The sequence below is a fragment of the Ixodes scapularis genome, unplaced genomic scaffold, assembly GCF_016920785.2.
Source record: "Ixodes scapularis isolate PalLabHiFi unplaced genomic scaffold, ASM1692078v2 PGA_scaffold1__304_contigs__length_218370807, whole genome shotgun sequence".
NCBI lineage: Eukaryota > Metazoa > Arthropoda > Arachnida > Ixodida > Ixodidae > Ixodes > Ixodes scapularis.
In genome coordinates, this window is record NW_024609846.1 from 45,118,880 (window position 1) to 45,135,927 (window position 17,048).

General features: G+C 44.5%; 1 protein-coding gene across 1 annotated transcript in view; it reads left to right on the forward strand.

Moving 5' to 3' along the window:
* Nucleotides 1-17,048, forward strand: part of LOC8031989 (neprilysin-1) — a 61,437-nt gene that overhangs the window by 40,330 nt on the left and 4,059 nt on the right. Inside the window, exons 10-16 of the mRNA XM_029980359.3 lie at nucleotides 2,511-2,588; nucleotides 3,003-3,106; nucleotides 3,999-4,109; nucleotides 6,431-6,498; nucleotides 8,799-8,929; nucleotides 9,704-9,769; nucleotides 9,859-9,954. Coding sequence (XP_029836219.2) covers nucleotides 2,511-2,588; nucleotides 3,003-3,106; nucleotides 3,999-4,109; nucleotides 6,431-6,498; nucleotides 8,799-8,929; nucleotides 9,704-9,769; nucleotides 9,859-9,954 — 654 coding nt within the window. The remainder of the gene's footprint in view (nucleotides 1-2,510; nucleotides 2,589-3,002; nucleotides 3,107-3,998; nucleotides 4,110-6,430; nucleotides 6,499-8,798; nucleotides 8,930-9,703; nucleotides 9,770-9,858; nucleotides 9,955-17,048) is intronic.

Consider the following 17,048-nt stretch of genomic DNA (forward strand, 5'->3'; position numbering starts at 1 on the left):
TGCAAATCGCATGCTGGGATACTTGAAGAGAAACTTCTCATTGGCACCCCAATCATTAAATGTGATACTGGACAAAACACTCGTACGACCAAAGCTAGAGTATGCATCATCTATTTGGGACCCTGGCCAATATTCACTAATTGCATCACTTGAAGCCGTACAAAACGGATCAGTACGTTTCATTTCCTCTATCATCGAACCGCAAGAATATCGTTAATGAAGGCTAACCTTTTACTTCCACATCTCTCAGTACGCAGAAAAATTGCTCGGTTAAGCCTATTTCACACAATTTATTACACTAATGTTACACTGCGAGAAAGGCTTTTTGAGCTTCCTTTCTATGTTTCATCACGAGTCGATCATCAACATAAAGTTTGCATCCCTCATTCAAATTGCAATGCTTTTTACCATTATTTTGTACCATGCACATCCCATGAATGGAACCACCTTCCGGCCCCCATTGTTTCAATGTAGACAGTGTTCTTTTTAAAAAGACGGTGATTAGTATCTTTACCTGATTTTGTTGATCATGATTTTTATCAATTTTCGCACGTGAGATTTTTTTTTTTTTTAGCGACTCACTGTTCCCTTACTCCCCCTCTGTAATGCTTTATGCCCTGAGGGTAAATAAATTAAATGAAATGCACCTGCCCCCCACGTTCGTCCCTATTGCATGCCTACCATCGCTTGACGCTGGTTTAATTGTGTCTTGTTGCACCGGCCAAAGCATTCGTTCACATGATCATGCTAAGTCGAGCAGTACTCTGGTTTGCACGCACTTTCTCGAACCTAATTCAACTTCTCGTTTTGAGGCAGAACCACTGGTAAAGTTGGAGCTTAGTCTGTTCGCGACTGTATTACGTGCCTGTGACAATAAACCAAAGTTTATATGAGGGCGAAATATTGGTCAGCGTTGTTTATCATTCGTTCAATTTATGAACGTCAGCGTTCTCTAATTCACATACTAGAAGAGATAATATGCGTATCACTGCGGTACCGGGAAGTTCCCGAGAAAAGAGAACCGTGTCTTTTGGCCCGGGTAAATAAACTATGCAATGTGGAAAGCTGAAACTACGGGAGAATAGGACGTTAGCGGCTGCGATAAAACCCGAAAGTTTGCAGGATCAAAAGATAATCTACGAAAAACAAAATGTATATATGGGCCGACCTCCACTTACGCCTAATATCGTCAAAACAAGAAATGACGTAGTTGCCTTTTGCATCTATTGCAGTTGAAAAAAAATTTAAAAAAACTTGTTAGCAAGAAAGAAATAAAAATTACATTTCTTGCTAACGAAAGTTTTTCAGTCATATAAATCCCACAAGCCTCCAGAATGCCAGTCCTTGTGTCGACGGTACTAGGGTTAGGTGGACGCCGCGACCCGTATGAAAGGTATTATCTTTTGATAGAGGTAACCTCATGCTCTCAAACTTTTGCGTTCTGTCGCAACCGCTATCATCACTTTCTCATGGAGTTTGAGCTTTATGAGATGCATAGTTTATTTTCCCAGGCCGAAAAGCACGCCACTCCTCTCTGGGGAACTCCCTGTATATGCCTTGACTAGAACCGATATGTTTAAAAACTGTTTTTAGTAGACTTTCCAAACTATACATTCACAAAAAAAAACTGATAAATACACAATGAATATTATTTTCCGAATCGGTGGATGAAAGCACGAACACAAAATGTCCAGCCGACTGCCCAGTATTTTATTTCGTTTTATATCCTGTATTTAAAGTGTGTAAGTGCCTATAAACTTACACTAAATGTGTAAATTTACGGGTACCACATGCAAACTCCCAAAAGTAAACTCAATTATTTATTTCAAAAAAACAAATGTCTCGTGTGTATTAGTTGTTTTTTGCACTTTGAAAGTATATATGCTTTAAATATTGTTTCGCTATATCAATATCTTCACAATATCCGCACCTTCGCTATCTTCACCTTGTTGAAAACTTCACCATTTCCGTCAATATGCACACCTTCGCTATATCCACATCTTCGCTTTATCCGGAACTTTGCTATATCCATATCCTCGCTATATCGGCCTTTGGCATACTAGATGTTCGACCGTGTTGCACGATTTGTTTCGGAGCCTCATCGCGGTCACACTGCAACAACGCATCGTACAAAAGACAGTCCGCAGACACAGCCTGAGGTCTTCCTCATATAACGGTCACACTGGCTATGCAAAAACTATCTGCAGACGTGTTCAAAGTGTACACACGTGCGATGCAAACTCGGAGCGTGCTTGAGGCGTGTACGGAGATACTTCCGTCATCACGTCTGCAGCAAACAATGCGTCTTTTGTGCGAGCGGTGCGCGGCAGCAGCTGAGCAGCGTGCGCGGTGCCATAGTTCTGCCTTAAGTACCATATCTACTACCGTGCTCAAAAGGTATACAATTGATGAGCCGCTTCAGAATTTCGACTGCAGTAGTTGATTTCGGGTTCTCTCCCGAGCCCTCAGTGAACGTCCTTGCCTGACCGAATGCGAACCGTGCATTGCAGGCCAACGCCATGAACGAACGCGTCGGCTACCCGGACTTGCTCACCAACCCGTACGAACTGTCCAAGGAGTACGACTCGGTGAGTGCTCTCAGCATTCAGGCGTGCATGCAGGTGAAGGTAGCTTTGGCGGGCTTACAGCTGCTCGTGCTGATTATACTCACGCGACCAGAGACATGGCGGGAGCTAGACACCCGGCTTTCAATCGTGTAGTCAGTGTCTAATTACAGAGAATTTTATAATAGGGGGCTCCAACGCTCTGCGCATACGGAGTGCGACGCTTCAAGCTGTTTGGGGACTCAGAGCAACGGGGCCCCCCATTCTTAAAGCTACCAAATAACGATTTGTTTTCTTCTGGTGCCAAAAAAATAATTATGGGTACGAAAGCTTTTTCATCTTTTTTTCAGTTTACGTTTAAAAAGAAACTCAAATTACGAGGAACTCAAATAAACGGTACCGCAAATAATAGAACCGACATCCGAACTTAATTTCCAGCTGGTGGTACACGAGGACCTGTACCTGGACAACGTGTTCAACATCCTCCGCTTCGAGGCAATCCGTAACCAGCTCAAGCTGCGTCAGCCGGTCAACAAGGAGAAGTGAGCACTCAACCCAGCCCTAACCATGAATCAGCAGTTTTAAAAGCGTCACGATGCAACGTCTCAACTTCGGTTGCATAGTCTCAAAAAAAAAAAAAAAAAGAAAGAAACCTTCGACGCGAGTTTGTTTTTGTGTTTTGTTTCGTTTTAATTTCACGCCATAGCTTCGATGGGGGTTACGTAAAATGTAGCCGCTACGCTCTTTTACGCGACATAGGAACTTTTGGTAGATCGTTTTAACCGTTCAGCAAAAGTTTCCTCAGCGAGAGTAAAGCAGAACAAGCTCCTCCGGATGGATGGATGCATGGATGGATGTGAATGGCTATACCCTTTGTAACGGGCGGTAGCGTGCTCCACCTAGCCTAAGTGTAAAAAACAACCACATGATTCCTCCCCCTAACTATCACCAGGCAGTGTGGGATATCACCAAGCCCAAGAAAGAGTGGAGCGCTCCCACAAAGCCCTCCACCCTGTGCAGTTTAGCGGAGCGAACGCTGGAGAGAGCGTCTCCTCCCTCGCCTTCTCTCCAACGTTCGCTCGCTAAAGTGGAAAGAGTTGGGGGCTTAGTGGGAGGAGCTTGTTCTCATTTTCCTAACCTGCAACAGCTGGCATAGCGCCGCCCGTGCGCCATAGCAACGTCTTTGTTATTGAGAGTATAGCGGAGGGAGAAAAACGGTCTACAAAAGCTCGATACTGTGCATAAGAGCTAGGGGTTCATTAAAAAAATGTCCCCAAAAAGTGTAACGGAAGTGCAGCAGCAACAACACTTCCGTTACAGCTGTTGCACTCGTCGCACTAATTGCGCGGACGACGAGTTGACTTAATCTCTAAAGTTAAAATACGTAATGTTTTTTTTTTTTTTTTTCTCTTTCTTTCTTTCTCTTTCGTGCAGGTGGACAACAGAGCCAGCGGTGGTAAACGCTTTCTATAATCCCAACAAGAATGATATCGTCTTCCCGGCTGGCATCCTGCAGCCGCTTTTCTACAGCCACCATTTTCCCAAGTGAGTAATGACACGGCGCACGTTCTACACACCCAGCTCATACACATCCGCATTTGAGGATGTGTACGGTAAAACTATTTACGCCGTTCAGGGTGTAAAAAGGGTGTTTCAGAGACACTTAGACCTATAGCTACACACTTTCAGCACCCTTACACTCTTTTTAATGGCAATAGAGGCTGCCGTTGCATGGAACACCCTTTATTTTCGAAGGGTGTACAAAGGGTGCAGAATGAGGGCGCGCTGGCTGCGGAAAGGGGTGAAATTTCGTTACACCCGCTTCAAACAACTTTAATAGACGTATCTTGACAAAAAGCATGTTAATGGATTCAAGCCGTCGCCAAACGCTGACTCAGCACTCGTTTTCGATACGAGCTGAGCGGCTAAGCCTAAGAATCCTTGATACTTCTTTTTACAAATAGCGACAACATACAAATGACAAGACGCATTTGCGCTGGAACAAAATGGCGTCATTCAGTTCAGTCTTCTGCTGTGCGCCGCCATTAGCTTCTTTAAAGCTGGACCGTCACGCATTCGGTGCTTCAAAGAATGTCGCTATGCGGAGGGCAAATTCGTCTGCTTCTTGCGCAGGGGGTAGCGGTGACGTCAGAACGCCGAGCCCTAAATGGCTGATCGCGACCCCCTATATGAGCGTCGTCTGCTCCTTTGGAACGTCGTCTGCTCGCAACATCGTCTGCCTCTGTCTTACCTTTCCTGCGACTTTCGGAAGTGCAGAGTCCAGATTCACGAAACGATCTTACGCCATAAATGTGCGTAAGACATAACTTAAGAACAAATTCGTATTCACAAAATGAAATTTTCGTAACTTTTGCGCAGGTTACGACGAAATCCTACGACAGCTCTGAAGCTGTCTTACGCACTTCTTACGATTAAATCAGCATGGCCGACAGCGTCGCGGTCGCGGCGACCCATGGACGTTTATTTTTCTACGTGCGCTTCTCACGCGTCCCGACTTCAAGCAGCAAGAAAAAAGTAGAAAGTACTTGAAACGACGAACAAAAACGCTGGATCCACAAACACCCGGGAAAAGCTTCAACGGCCACGATTCCACCGAACGCGACCAAGAGAGCACGGCAGTTAGGCCTAGCAGGCACTCCGCGACTCGGCGACCGTCTGCCCACGACCGGCTGGCGCGCTGAATGGAATATGCCCGCGCGACCCTTGTGAACCCTTCCCGTATCATACTTTGATCGCTGACCTCAGTTTTAGATTAAGAGGTCAATTTCTTCCTCTTGTTATCTCCTTGGTTCCCGAGGCAACGGTGACTCTCGCCGGTGAAAAGTGGTGAATCTCCGACAGACGCACGAAAGGTAAAGCAGCCATCGCTTTGACTAGCAGACGTAAAGCAGACAACGTTAACTGCGCCAACCCGCCGACGCCGTTAAAGAATGAGGAGTCTCGCCGCACACGAAAGGAGGGAAAAAGTATTTGGGAGGGAACTCGGCGCCTCGGGACACCTCGCCAGTGAGTCCTTTGACTTCTCTCCTTGATGCGCGTCTGCTAGTTGTTAGACAAAAACAACGTACCGCTCGAGTTATTTCGTCTGCCCTCTCTGAAAGGCGAAGTCGAGCTCGCTCGTAAAGACCTGCACTTCCGGAAGTCGCACGAAAGGTCAGACAGGCGCAGACGACGTTGCGAGCAGACGACGTTGCAAAAAAGCAGACGACGCTCAGATAGGGGGTCGCGATCAGCCAATCAGGGTTCGGCGTTCTGACGTCACCGCTACTTCCTTTCTCATGCGCAGAAGACGAAAATGAGCCTACTTGCGAGGCGTATAATTTGTCTCATCCAATGATGGACTAAAGACCAAAGCCACGGGCCGCGAGGTCCAATCACGTTCCACGCTATACTATAACACGCTTAACATTTATTAGGGGTGGACGAATAATGCTCGAATCCAAAAGCGCCGGATGATTTCTATCTATAGCTTCGACGCTGCAAAAAGTTTATATCTTGTGGCTTCCTTTGCAATGTAAAATTGTTGAGTCACTCAGTGCTCTTCGATTCGAAGGACTGTCCACCCGTCCCCTTATCAGTGATCCCAGACGCGGGCACCGATAGGTGCATCGAAGCGAAATACTGCACAATTTCGAAGTAGCTCGTGATTGGATCTGGCGGTCCGTAGCTTTCGCCTTTAGTCCATCGTTTATAGTTGAGGAAGCTCTTATCAATAGTTACTTTAGCTGAGTCCTGTTCGTGAGCCTACCGCTGGCGCAGCCCTCGCTCAGAGGTGCGCGCTTTTGAAAGTGGTCTATTGCGATGCGACGTTCTTTCTTTTTGCGGCCATTGGGCTTGGCTTGCAGGTCCCTCAACTACGGCGGCATCGGAGTCGTCATTGGTCACGAAATAACTCACGGCTTTGACGACAAAGGTGAGATCATCGGCAGTTGCAATCTCCGTCGAAGAGACGAAGAATCACGCAAGAGAAGCTGGTTAACCTCCGCTTCCAGGGCAGAGGTCGGCTATCTCATGTCTAGTATTGGTGGGAACTTGGAAGTGACCCTTCGTCTGCAGGAGACGAGGCGGCGTGCGGCGAAGCGCCGGAGCAGTCGCAGATGCGAGAATCGCTCCCGTCGCCTTCTTACCCCAACATTGCGACGGACGCTCTAGAATATTGCTTGCGTAGGAAAATAAAGCGCAGCGGCGCCCAGCTGGTACATACAACATTTAGAAGTTTGACGCTTCCGGGTCAGAGTGGGAGATCCACACCTCTTGAACACTAAGCGATTGTCCTTGTTCACTCATTCGTGTTCGTCCTCTGTGCCTGCGCATGCAAGTTCACTCGGAAAACGTATATGTTTCACCCAAACGTCGGTGCTCTCCAGGGCCACTTCCCCACAGTACTTTTGGACAGTTCTTGGGGCATGTGACCCTTCTCTGTCAATAAAAAGACGGCAACGACGAGGGGTAAAAAAAAACGAGCTATACAGGTTTGCAAGTACGACCTCAGGGCGCCGCCATGTTGTTCGCTTGGAGTGCGCTTCGGCGTGGCCATAATCCGATTACGACACCTTAGTAAGGCTTCATAATAGGATTATGGCCGCGCCGAGGCGCACCCCAAGCGAAGCGAGCAAGATGGCGGCGCCATGAGGCCGTACCAGGCACTGTGTAACAATATGCAATAATTTTAACAGGCCCTTTTCTTTTAAACGATAACTTACTATATTTGTATGCAATGTTTTGTTTTTCTTCGTAGTTTAGAGACTTGTACTGAACACTGCTCGCCGCTAAGCTGACAAAGCGGTGGGTATTACGTTTTTGTTGAACCAGTCAGCACGGTCGGTCTCACATCACGTTAACACACCTTCAGCGCGTACTCGCGCGCGGAGAGAGGCATTGGGTGGTAAGAGGAAGCCGATTGATCGGTTCGGCGAGCACGTAGCTTCCACGGCTCTGTCATCGAGCAGTGAAAAGAGTACACCGTGATTTTGGTATTTGTAGCGCGGTATTTAATTGCGATGGCGAATGGTTTCGAATATTCAGTAATTAATGTGGCGTGAAAGGTAATTAGGAAAGAGAAAAAGGCGTTTAAAGAGCTCTATCTCTCTCTTTCTCTTTCCCTCCCCTTCTCTCTCTCGCTCTCCTTTCTTATTTTATTTTTTTTTAAATATTTCTTCTTATTTTTTAAGAGAGACAGGGGAATGCTATTTCTGAATCGTGGCGTGGAGGAAAATTAAGAACCTCTCGTAACGGCGGCCACGGAGGTTTCCTACCAAAACCGCTAGAATACTGAAGTGATTTTCACGGTTTAATTTGGTGATGTAACCGGTATTCCAAGCAGTACAAATAAAACACGGTACACTGATTCCGAAATTTATCAAAACGAGTGATACGTTCGTTTGATTTACGACATAAATAAGGTTAGCGATATAGCGAGCCCCAAGGAAGCGAAGTTTACAATTTTCATAGAAGTTTCTGATTTGCCCAATGTTGACGGGCGCAGTGGTGCTGACAACGTTTATTCAACTATTTTTTAACCTGTTAAATACTAGGACCAGCCGATTTTAGAAGAGGAGGAATATAGAATCATTCTCTATGTATAATGTATATTTATACCGCCGGAAGTTAGTCAGCATCAGTGAGCATCTGGTGTCTTAGTTGTAGACGAAAGACTTAGGCAGTGCAGTACAACCGCTAGCTTGGGGTCGTTAACATGCATCACGCAGTAGTGATACACGCCCTCACGCCAGTACGTTGCTCATCCAGATCGAAGCATTCTCTCTTGGGACAAAACATAACATCAAAACAAGTTGTCTTCATTTATTTATTTTTTTTTCGTGCGCTGGACGATTAAGGACGCACCCCTTTACGTCTTCATTGCCGCACCCGACATACCTATACAGATTTGGGAAGATCAGGAATAACCAAAGGACAATGGGATGAAATGAGGGTAGTCGTGTTTCGAATATCGACAGACTCCTTTTTAGAGACATCATCGTTAGTATGTTGTTTGCTTAAACGCCAGTCGCAGTCGTCCTTCATGCTTGAATCCTTCGTTATTTGTACTCCATTAAGCAGCTCGTCTGTATGTGTGAGACTGACAGAGGCGATGTGGTCGATGGAGTATGTCCATGATGGGGCTTAAGTCAAGGCTCGCACAATCGACATGGTTGCTGGCTGTTTAGCTATGGGTCCCAGGGAGGAGACTTGAACGAAACAATGCTCTCCCAGGTCGCCAATTCGACAAGGACGGTAACCTAAAGCAGTGGTGGAACAACCAGACGGTGCGTACCTTCAGAGAGCGGGCGCAGTGCATGGTGGACCAGTACTCAAGCTACGTCCTCGAAGACGTCAACCTCAATGTAAGACGCGGCAAACTACTGCTCCGCATACTTCCAAAACACGACGCATAAACTATTTGTGCTAAAAAATAATTCATACGGACACCTTTTCTGCCGGTGGTCATGATTGAAGAACTGGAGGCAAAAGGGGTTATCCTTTGGGAGCCTTTTGTAGTGTGCATTAGTTTCAATTACGGATTTACGGTATAGCTGCTTCTCTATCTAGTCATTCTGATTAATTATGTTGTACGTTTATATAGTCGGCAGTCAGTCAGCACCAATGGGCGACTTGTCTCAGCTGTATATGAGAAATTTAGCAAGTGCAGTACAACCGCTAGCCTGGGGGTCTTTAACGTGCACCAAGCAGTATAGTGATACACGACCGCACGCCGGTACGATGCTCATTCATATCGAAACGGGCAGGGGTGGAGATTGAACCAAGGATCCCTGGGTTCTGCAGCGCGAGCTCCACATGCTCCGAGCTGATGTGCGTTAGCCCACTCGGCCATCGATCCCCCTTCGTCATTTTAAATCACAATCAGTCATGTTGTACTGCTTATTTTGAGCAATACCACAAGCTTGCAGCTAAGAACATTGATGCCACGTAAAAACAGATTTCGCAACCAAAATGGCTCAAAAAGATGAAGGTGACAGACAAAGCTTACGATATTGGCAGACACCAATGACACGCGGCAGTAATATTGACAGCTAAAAGATAGACAAAATTGCCTGGAAATTATTAGTTATTCCTGCGTCAGGAGTAAGCAGGTTTGGGAAAATGAATTCGAATTTCAGGTGAACGGGAAAATGACTCAGGGAGAGAACATCGCTGACAACGGTGGACTCAAGCAGGCTTACCGGGTACGCGAAAAGCGTCGATCACAATGCGAGTCACGGCTCGAGAATGGTCTGTAAAGAGGATCCACTGACCCAGTGTATCGTGATTTCAGGCGTACAAAAAATGGGTGAAGCAGTACGGAGAAGAACCACTGCTGCCAGGCATCAACTTGACCCACGACCAGCTCTTCTTCCTGAATTATGCCCAGGTAGGATAATGCTAAGTGTGCTTGAGCTATTAAAAACAAATCACTTTACTTTTTTTTTTGCATTCCATTTAATGTTCAATGTTGTGTTTCTTGTACGCTGTATGAAACAGTTTAAAACTATGGTTATAACTACAGGGTTCCGTGTTTTCGGATAAATAAAACAAATCTAAAAGCACACGCTAGTAAATTTTTCGTAAATTCAGATTTATCCGAAAAACTCGAAATTTTGAGGTCACAACGACAAAATAAAAAGGAAAAAGGACGGTGTTTTACACACTTTATAAGAACACAAAATCGTGGTCCTGAGAAGATGCAACTTCAGTTTCCTTTGAAATCTCGAATTAGCGATAAAAGGGGTATGTCTTTTAGCTCGTCGAGGTTCCTTCAGGAAAAAGGGTCATGGTGCCCGGAATTCACACACACACACACACACACACACACACACACACACACACACATATATATATATATATATATATAGATATATATACAGGGTGTTTTTACTTATTCTTTCAGATTTGTTTTAAAAAAGCCGTGAAAGCTACATTATGCGCTTTGTGCAGGTGAGTTATACGGCCAAGAGCACATAGTATAGGGAGATAGACGCAACTATTAGTCGGCTAATTAAGTAAAGTTTGTTAATTAACTTTTGAATGAATGCAAGTAGACATATAGTTCCAATCAAAAAAAACTTGCTGAGCATCATCGAAAACCACTAAATCAACTATTTTTAGAAGGTCAAAAACGCTCCATTTGGACACGTTTCTAGATTTCGGTTTCTTATCGGAAAGCATCTTTGCGCCCGCGGTCCTGCTCCCTGGTGGTCGCGGCGCGAAGCCACCCCCTCGGGGGGGAAGTAGGGCGGATGTGTGTTGCGCGTCGCAGCCACTGGGGAGCGGGACTGCGGGCGCGTAGATGCGCTCCGATAAGAAACCGAAATCTAAAAACGCGTCCAAATGGAGCGTTTTTACAGAACGCCGTAAAATGCTGCCCCGGCGTTATAACCTTCTAAAAAGAGTTTATTTTGTGGTTTTCGATAATGCTCAGCAAGTTTTAAAATGGACCCATATGTCTACTTGCATTAATTCAAAAGTTAATTAACCAACTTTACTTAGTTACATGACGAATAGGTGCGACTATCTCCCTATAATATGTGCTCTTGGCCACATAACTCACCTGCACTAAGCGCATAAGTAGCTTTCACGGCTTTTTTTAAACAAATCTGAAAAAATAAGTAAAAGTATATATATATATATATATATAAGTCAAAGATGCGTACTGTCGGAGTTACTAATTCGAAGTTTATTACGACGTTTCGAGCGGGGACCGCTGTTCATCAGGTAGCGAGTGTACAGCCCGTGAATGTTTATATACCCCTAAGAAGAAATTAGAGGGAGTAAAGTGCAGTAGGAAATAGAAACAGCGTTGACAAAACAGATAGTTTACACAAAAAGGAGAGGGCACCAAAACTTGCAAATGCATAAAAAAAAAAATCGGTTTGCAAAAAGCAATTATTTACGCTCGCACGCGCAAAAGAAAAAAAAAAAGTTTGTAAAAAAATTATTTTTTCTCGCACAAAAAAAAAAAAAAAAAAAAAAAAGTGTTTGAAAGTCTTGGGTCGGGAAGGGGTGGCTCGTCTTCAAACCAGAAATAGGATACATGTGACCACTGACGCCCCCAAATCCCGTGACATTCCTTTGTGCTAGAGGTCGAAGTTTAACACTTTGGGGGATTTTTCCTTGGATAAGGAGTGGTAAGATGTGACAGTCTATGCCTGCCTGAGATTAACCGCTTGAGCCGCATTTATCCGTTTTGGAGGTTCTCTTCGGACTTAAACGCATTAGGATGTGGTTTAACTATCGATTGTTAAGTTTAAAGATCTTCTAGTGTCTTCAGCGTGTGCATCTAGAGAAGCTCAAGGGCGGAGAGGATCAGCTCTCCAACGAGCCAGCTGCAAACTAAACAGCCTTCCCGGACTTTCATTAATGCCCTGGTTGAACGTAATAAACTTATAAATAAAATATGATTCTTTTTGCTCTCTTTCAATTTTTGTGCTGAAGCCTGATTCCAAAATTACAACAGAAATGTGCTTGATTGAGTGATTAGAAAGAGACAGGTGCTTTGAGAGCGGAAGGTCGGGGAGTGTTTGTGCGTGACATTTGTGGTTGTTAAAGCGTAGTCTGAAAGCCAAATTAGTCTGTCCGACGTACTGTTTATTACAGACATTGCAGTGCAGGAGGTAAATCACGTTTGACGTACCGCAATCGTAGCTACCCCTTATGTTCCACGTGAACTCTGAATTTGTGCTCGTGGCGTTCTGTGTTTCTAACATGTGCTTGCATACTTTACACCTGGGCTTTCGGCATGGTCGGCAACCTAGGTTTGCGGGAGGGGTAGTTTTTGATTTTTCTAAGACGTCCCGGAGATTCCTGCCGCGTCGATAAACGACCCGAGGAGCGGCGGGAAAGATTTCTTTGAGGCGGTCGCTCTGTGACAGAAGATTGTAATTTTTGCTCAGTATGTTGTTGATGTTTGGAAGATTGCCTGTACACGTTAAAATAAGGTTAGACTGTCTGCTTTCTTGAGGACGCTCTATTCGGTTGCCAATGATGTCTGAGCGGTCGAGGTTTCTTGCCTTGTTTATAGAGTCATCGATTACATTTGCTGGATACCTCTGCAGGGTTAGTCGCAGCGCGTTCCGGGAGACACTGCGAAAAAACAGTGGACAAAGGCAACATAGTAAATTTATCGGACGCAGTGTTAACGCGGGAAGAGACCAACATCCTTTCTAAAGGATTAACCTTCTGCCCCACAGCTGGGCACTACAACGAGTTTCAATTGTACCAAGATTTGGACAAGTTTGCCCGAAACATGAGGCTCCGCGAGTACTTTCACGACCGCCAACCGAATCCTAACCAAACGATCCTGACCAACCCAGAAAAGCAATGGACGCCTAATCCGCGAAGAGATAAGTATCTCGACATGTACATTGATATCACGCAACGCGAAATCATTTCCGCTGTGAAGAGGCAAAGACCGACAAAATATAACCTTTCTCGGCCAGAGAATGAGTGCCTGAAAAGGCTCAGTGCCAGGGCAGATTTAATTATTAAACCTGCAGATAAGGGCGGCTCCATAGTTGTTATGAACAGACAAGATTATCTTGATGAGGGCTTTCGGCAATTGAATGACACATCATTTTACCGCGAACTACCGACAGACCCCACACAAAGGCTTGAAACGGCCATCATAAAGGAATTAGTAGTTCTAAAGAAAAGTGGCAAAATAACCAAGGAGGTTTTTAGCGCCATAAAACCATCCCACTCGAAACCCGGTCGCTTTTATCTCCTTCCTAAAATACACAAGATCAACAACCCCGGGCGACCCATAGTGTCAGGAATAGGCACAGTCACCGAACGCATCTCGAGTCTTGTCGATACACTGATCAAGGACATTCCTCCAACCTTCCCTTCGTTTGTTAAGGACACCAGCCACTTCCTGCAGAAAATTGCCCCACTAGACATTCCGGATAACGCTTTTCTCGTAACCCTTGATGTGGCTTCCCTATATACAAATATACCCCACAGAGACGGAATTGCGGCAGTGATCGAAGCGTATGAACACGCTCAGCACACACTTGACATCGAGGGGGACGTCCTTTCAATTCTGATGAAACTGGTTTTGGAGAACAATCACTTTGAATTTGAGAATAGGCACTTCCTGCAGACCAATGGAATCGCTATGGAAACTAAGATGGCGCCAAATTACGCTAACATATTTATGTCGCAACTGGAAACCACCTTTCTCGCTGAACGCCCCACTCAACCGCTGTTTTACACAAGATACATCGACGACATATTCATGATCTGGGCCGGTGCTGAAGACGAACTCATGAAATTTATCGCCGCCTTCAATTTAGCTCACTCATCGATAAAATTTACTCACTGCGTATCACAAAAGTGCATAAACTTCCTGGATGCAACTGTGGAAATTGCCAATAACAAATTAAGTACGAAACTTTACAGAAAACCTACCGATAGACAACAATACCTCCATTTTAACAGCTGCCATCCTCGACACTGTAAGACTAGTCTGCCGTACTATCAGGCGCACAGATTTAAGCGCATATGCTCAGACAACAACGACTTTGAACAAAACGCTCAGGAACTGAAACGCGTACTAACCCAGCAGAGGTATCCAGCAAATGTAATCGATGACGCTATAAACAAGGCAAGAAACCTCGACCGCTCAGACATCATTGGCAACCGAATAGAGCGTCCTCAAGAAAGCAGACAGTCTAACCTTATTTTAACGTATACAGGCAATCTTCCAAACATCAATAACATACTGAGCAAAAATTACAATCTTCTGTCACAGAGCGACCGCCTCAAAGAAATCTTTCCCGCCGCTCCTCGGGTCGTCTATCGACGCGGCAGGAATCTCCGGGACGTCTTAGTAAAATCAAAAACTACCACTCCCGCAAACCTAGGTTGCCGACCATGCCGAAAGCCCAGGTGTAAAGTATGCAAGCACATGTTAGAAACACAGAACGCCACGAGCACAAATTCAGAGTTCACGTGGAACATAAGGGGTAGCTACGATTGCGGTACGTCAAACGTGATTTACCTCCTGCACTGCAATGTCTGTAATAAACAGTACGTCGGACAGACTAATTTGGCTTTCAGACTACGCTTTAACAACCACAAATGTCACGCACAAACACTCCCCGACCTTCCGCTCTCAAAGCACCTGTCTCTTTCTAATCACTCAATCAAGCACATTTCTGTTGTAATTTTGGAATCAGGCTTCAGCACAAAAATTGAAAGAGAGCAAAAAGAATCATATTTTATTTATAAGTTTATTACGTTCAACCAGGGCATTAATGAAAGTCTGGGAAGGCTGTTTAGTTTGCAGCTGGCTCGTTTTAGAGCTGATCCTCTCCGCCCTTGAGCTTCTCTAGATGCACACGCTGAAGACACTAGAAGATCTTTAAACTTAACAATCGATAGTTAAACCACATCCTAATGCGTTTAAGTCCGAAGATACCTCCAAAACGGATAAATGCGGCTCAAGCGGTTAATCTCAGGCAGGCATAGACTGTCACATCTTACCACTTCTTATCCAAGGAAAAATCCCCCAAAGTGTTAAACTTCGACCTCTAGCACAAAGGAATGTCACGGGATTTGGGGGGCGTCAGTGGTCACATGTATCCTATTTCTGGTTTGAAGACGAGCCACCCCTTCCCAACCCAAAACTTTCAAACACTTTTTTTTTTTTTTTTTTTTTTTTTTTTTTTTTTTGTGCGAGAGGAAATAATCTCTCCACAAACTTTGTTTTTTTTTTTTGCGCGCGCGAGCGTAAATAATCGCTTTTTGCAAACCGATTTTTTTTTTTTATGCATTTGCAAGTTTTGGTGCCCTCTCCTTTCTGTGTAAACTATCTGTTTTGTCAACGCTGTTTCTATTTCCTACTGCACTTTACTCCCTCTAATTTCTTCTTAGGGGTATATAAACATTCGCGGGCTGTACACTCGCTACCTGATGAAGAGCGGTCCCCGCTCGAAACGTCGTAATAAACTTCGAATTAGTAACTCCGACAGTACGCATCTTTGACTTATTAACTTTTCCCGGTCCATTGTTTTTATATTTACCTTACTTTACCTGTATATATATATATATATATATATATATATATATATATATATATATATATATATATATATTTATATATATAATTTCGATGCCCAATAAAATAAACTCCAAATTTAAAAAAAAAAAAAAAATTGGCAATCTAACAAGAAAAAACTCCGATAAACCCCAAATTTTTTAGCAAAAACTAAACTCCGAAGAAAAAAAACCCGCATTTCAAGATAAACGAACTCCAAAAACACATAATCCTACTTATAGCGTAGAACCCACTGATGGTTCGGGTCCTCTTGTGGTCCACCGAACCCTGTCCACGGCAGGAAGTATTGGGTGATTACGATAATGCGATGATAAAGAAGCACCTCTACCACATTTACTCGAATGTAGGTCGACTACCAATAAAAGTCGAACCACAGTATATAGAACTCACCACGATTAATAACAAAACAATCAATTATCCCTTGAATTTTTCTTTTCAGTAAAAATAAAATTTGTAAAAAAAAAAAAAAAAAAGGAATAATTTACAGCATGTCATAGTTACCCTAGATAAAACTGCTTTGTAAATCGCGCCGGCCACGTCATCGGCCGAAATCTCAGAACAGCCAAAATCCCGCGCTTCCAAGCTGCAATTACTCCCCTGCAACGCTCGCATCAACCTTCACTGCTTTGCACCGACGTGCTAGGAGAAGCTGATGACGCGGGGGAGCCCATCGGTTGGTTAGACGGGGTTGGAAATTTCGCTGAAAATAACCGGTCGACCTTTCTTTAGTCACGAATTTAAATCGACCCTTCTTTTAAATAACAGTACCAAAAAAAGTAGACTTTTCGAATAAATACGGTTATTTTTAGTACGAACTAGATATGTTATAACAAAATGGTGAGTTGGGCCAGTTGGTTCATTATGGGAAAAGACAAGCGCCGTAAGACTAGGACAAAGTAAGGAAACGACGACACAAGGCGCACTCGCAACTGAAGTTTTATTTCTGGGAAAACATAGTCTCATATACCCTTTAAGACACCCAACGTCACTTTCCACGTGCCCACTTTTTATCTAAGAATAAACGCTCTTTATCTGACAGAGTCACGAAAGGTTCGCTTACGCACTTATCTGCACCCTTCTCCTTTATTGCATACGCCTCATGAATTTCCCTTGTAATCGTTTTTGCTGTAGCGCCCCAGAATTGCCATGTCATTGAAAACTGGTGCGCACTCACATCGGTTGCGATGCACAGCCAGGTGCCCAGAAGGTGACTGTTTTAAGGAAGCAGCATGCTCTCTCGCGCGATCATTTACACAACGCCCAGTTTGGCCTACGTAAGACCCACCGCAGGAAAGCGGAATGTCATACACAACACCGGTCTGACATTCCATGAACATATTCTGGTGTTTTTTCTTACACTCAGCTTACAAAAGCTCTCTGCGTTATGCAGGAAAATCAATTATCCTGAA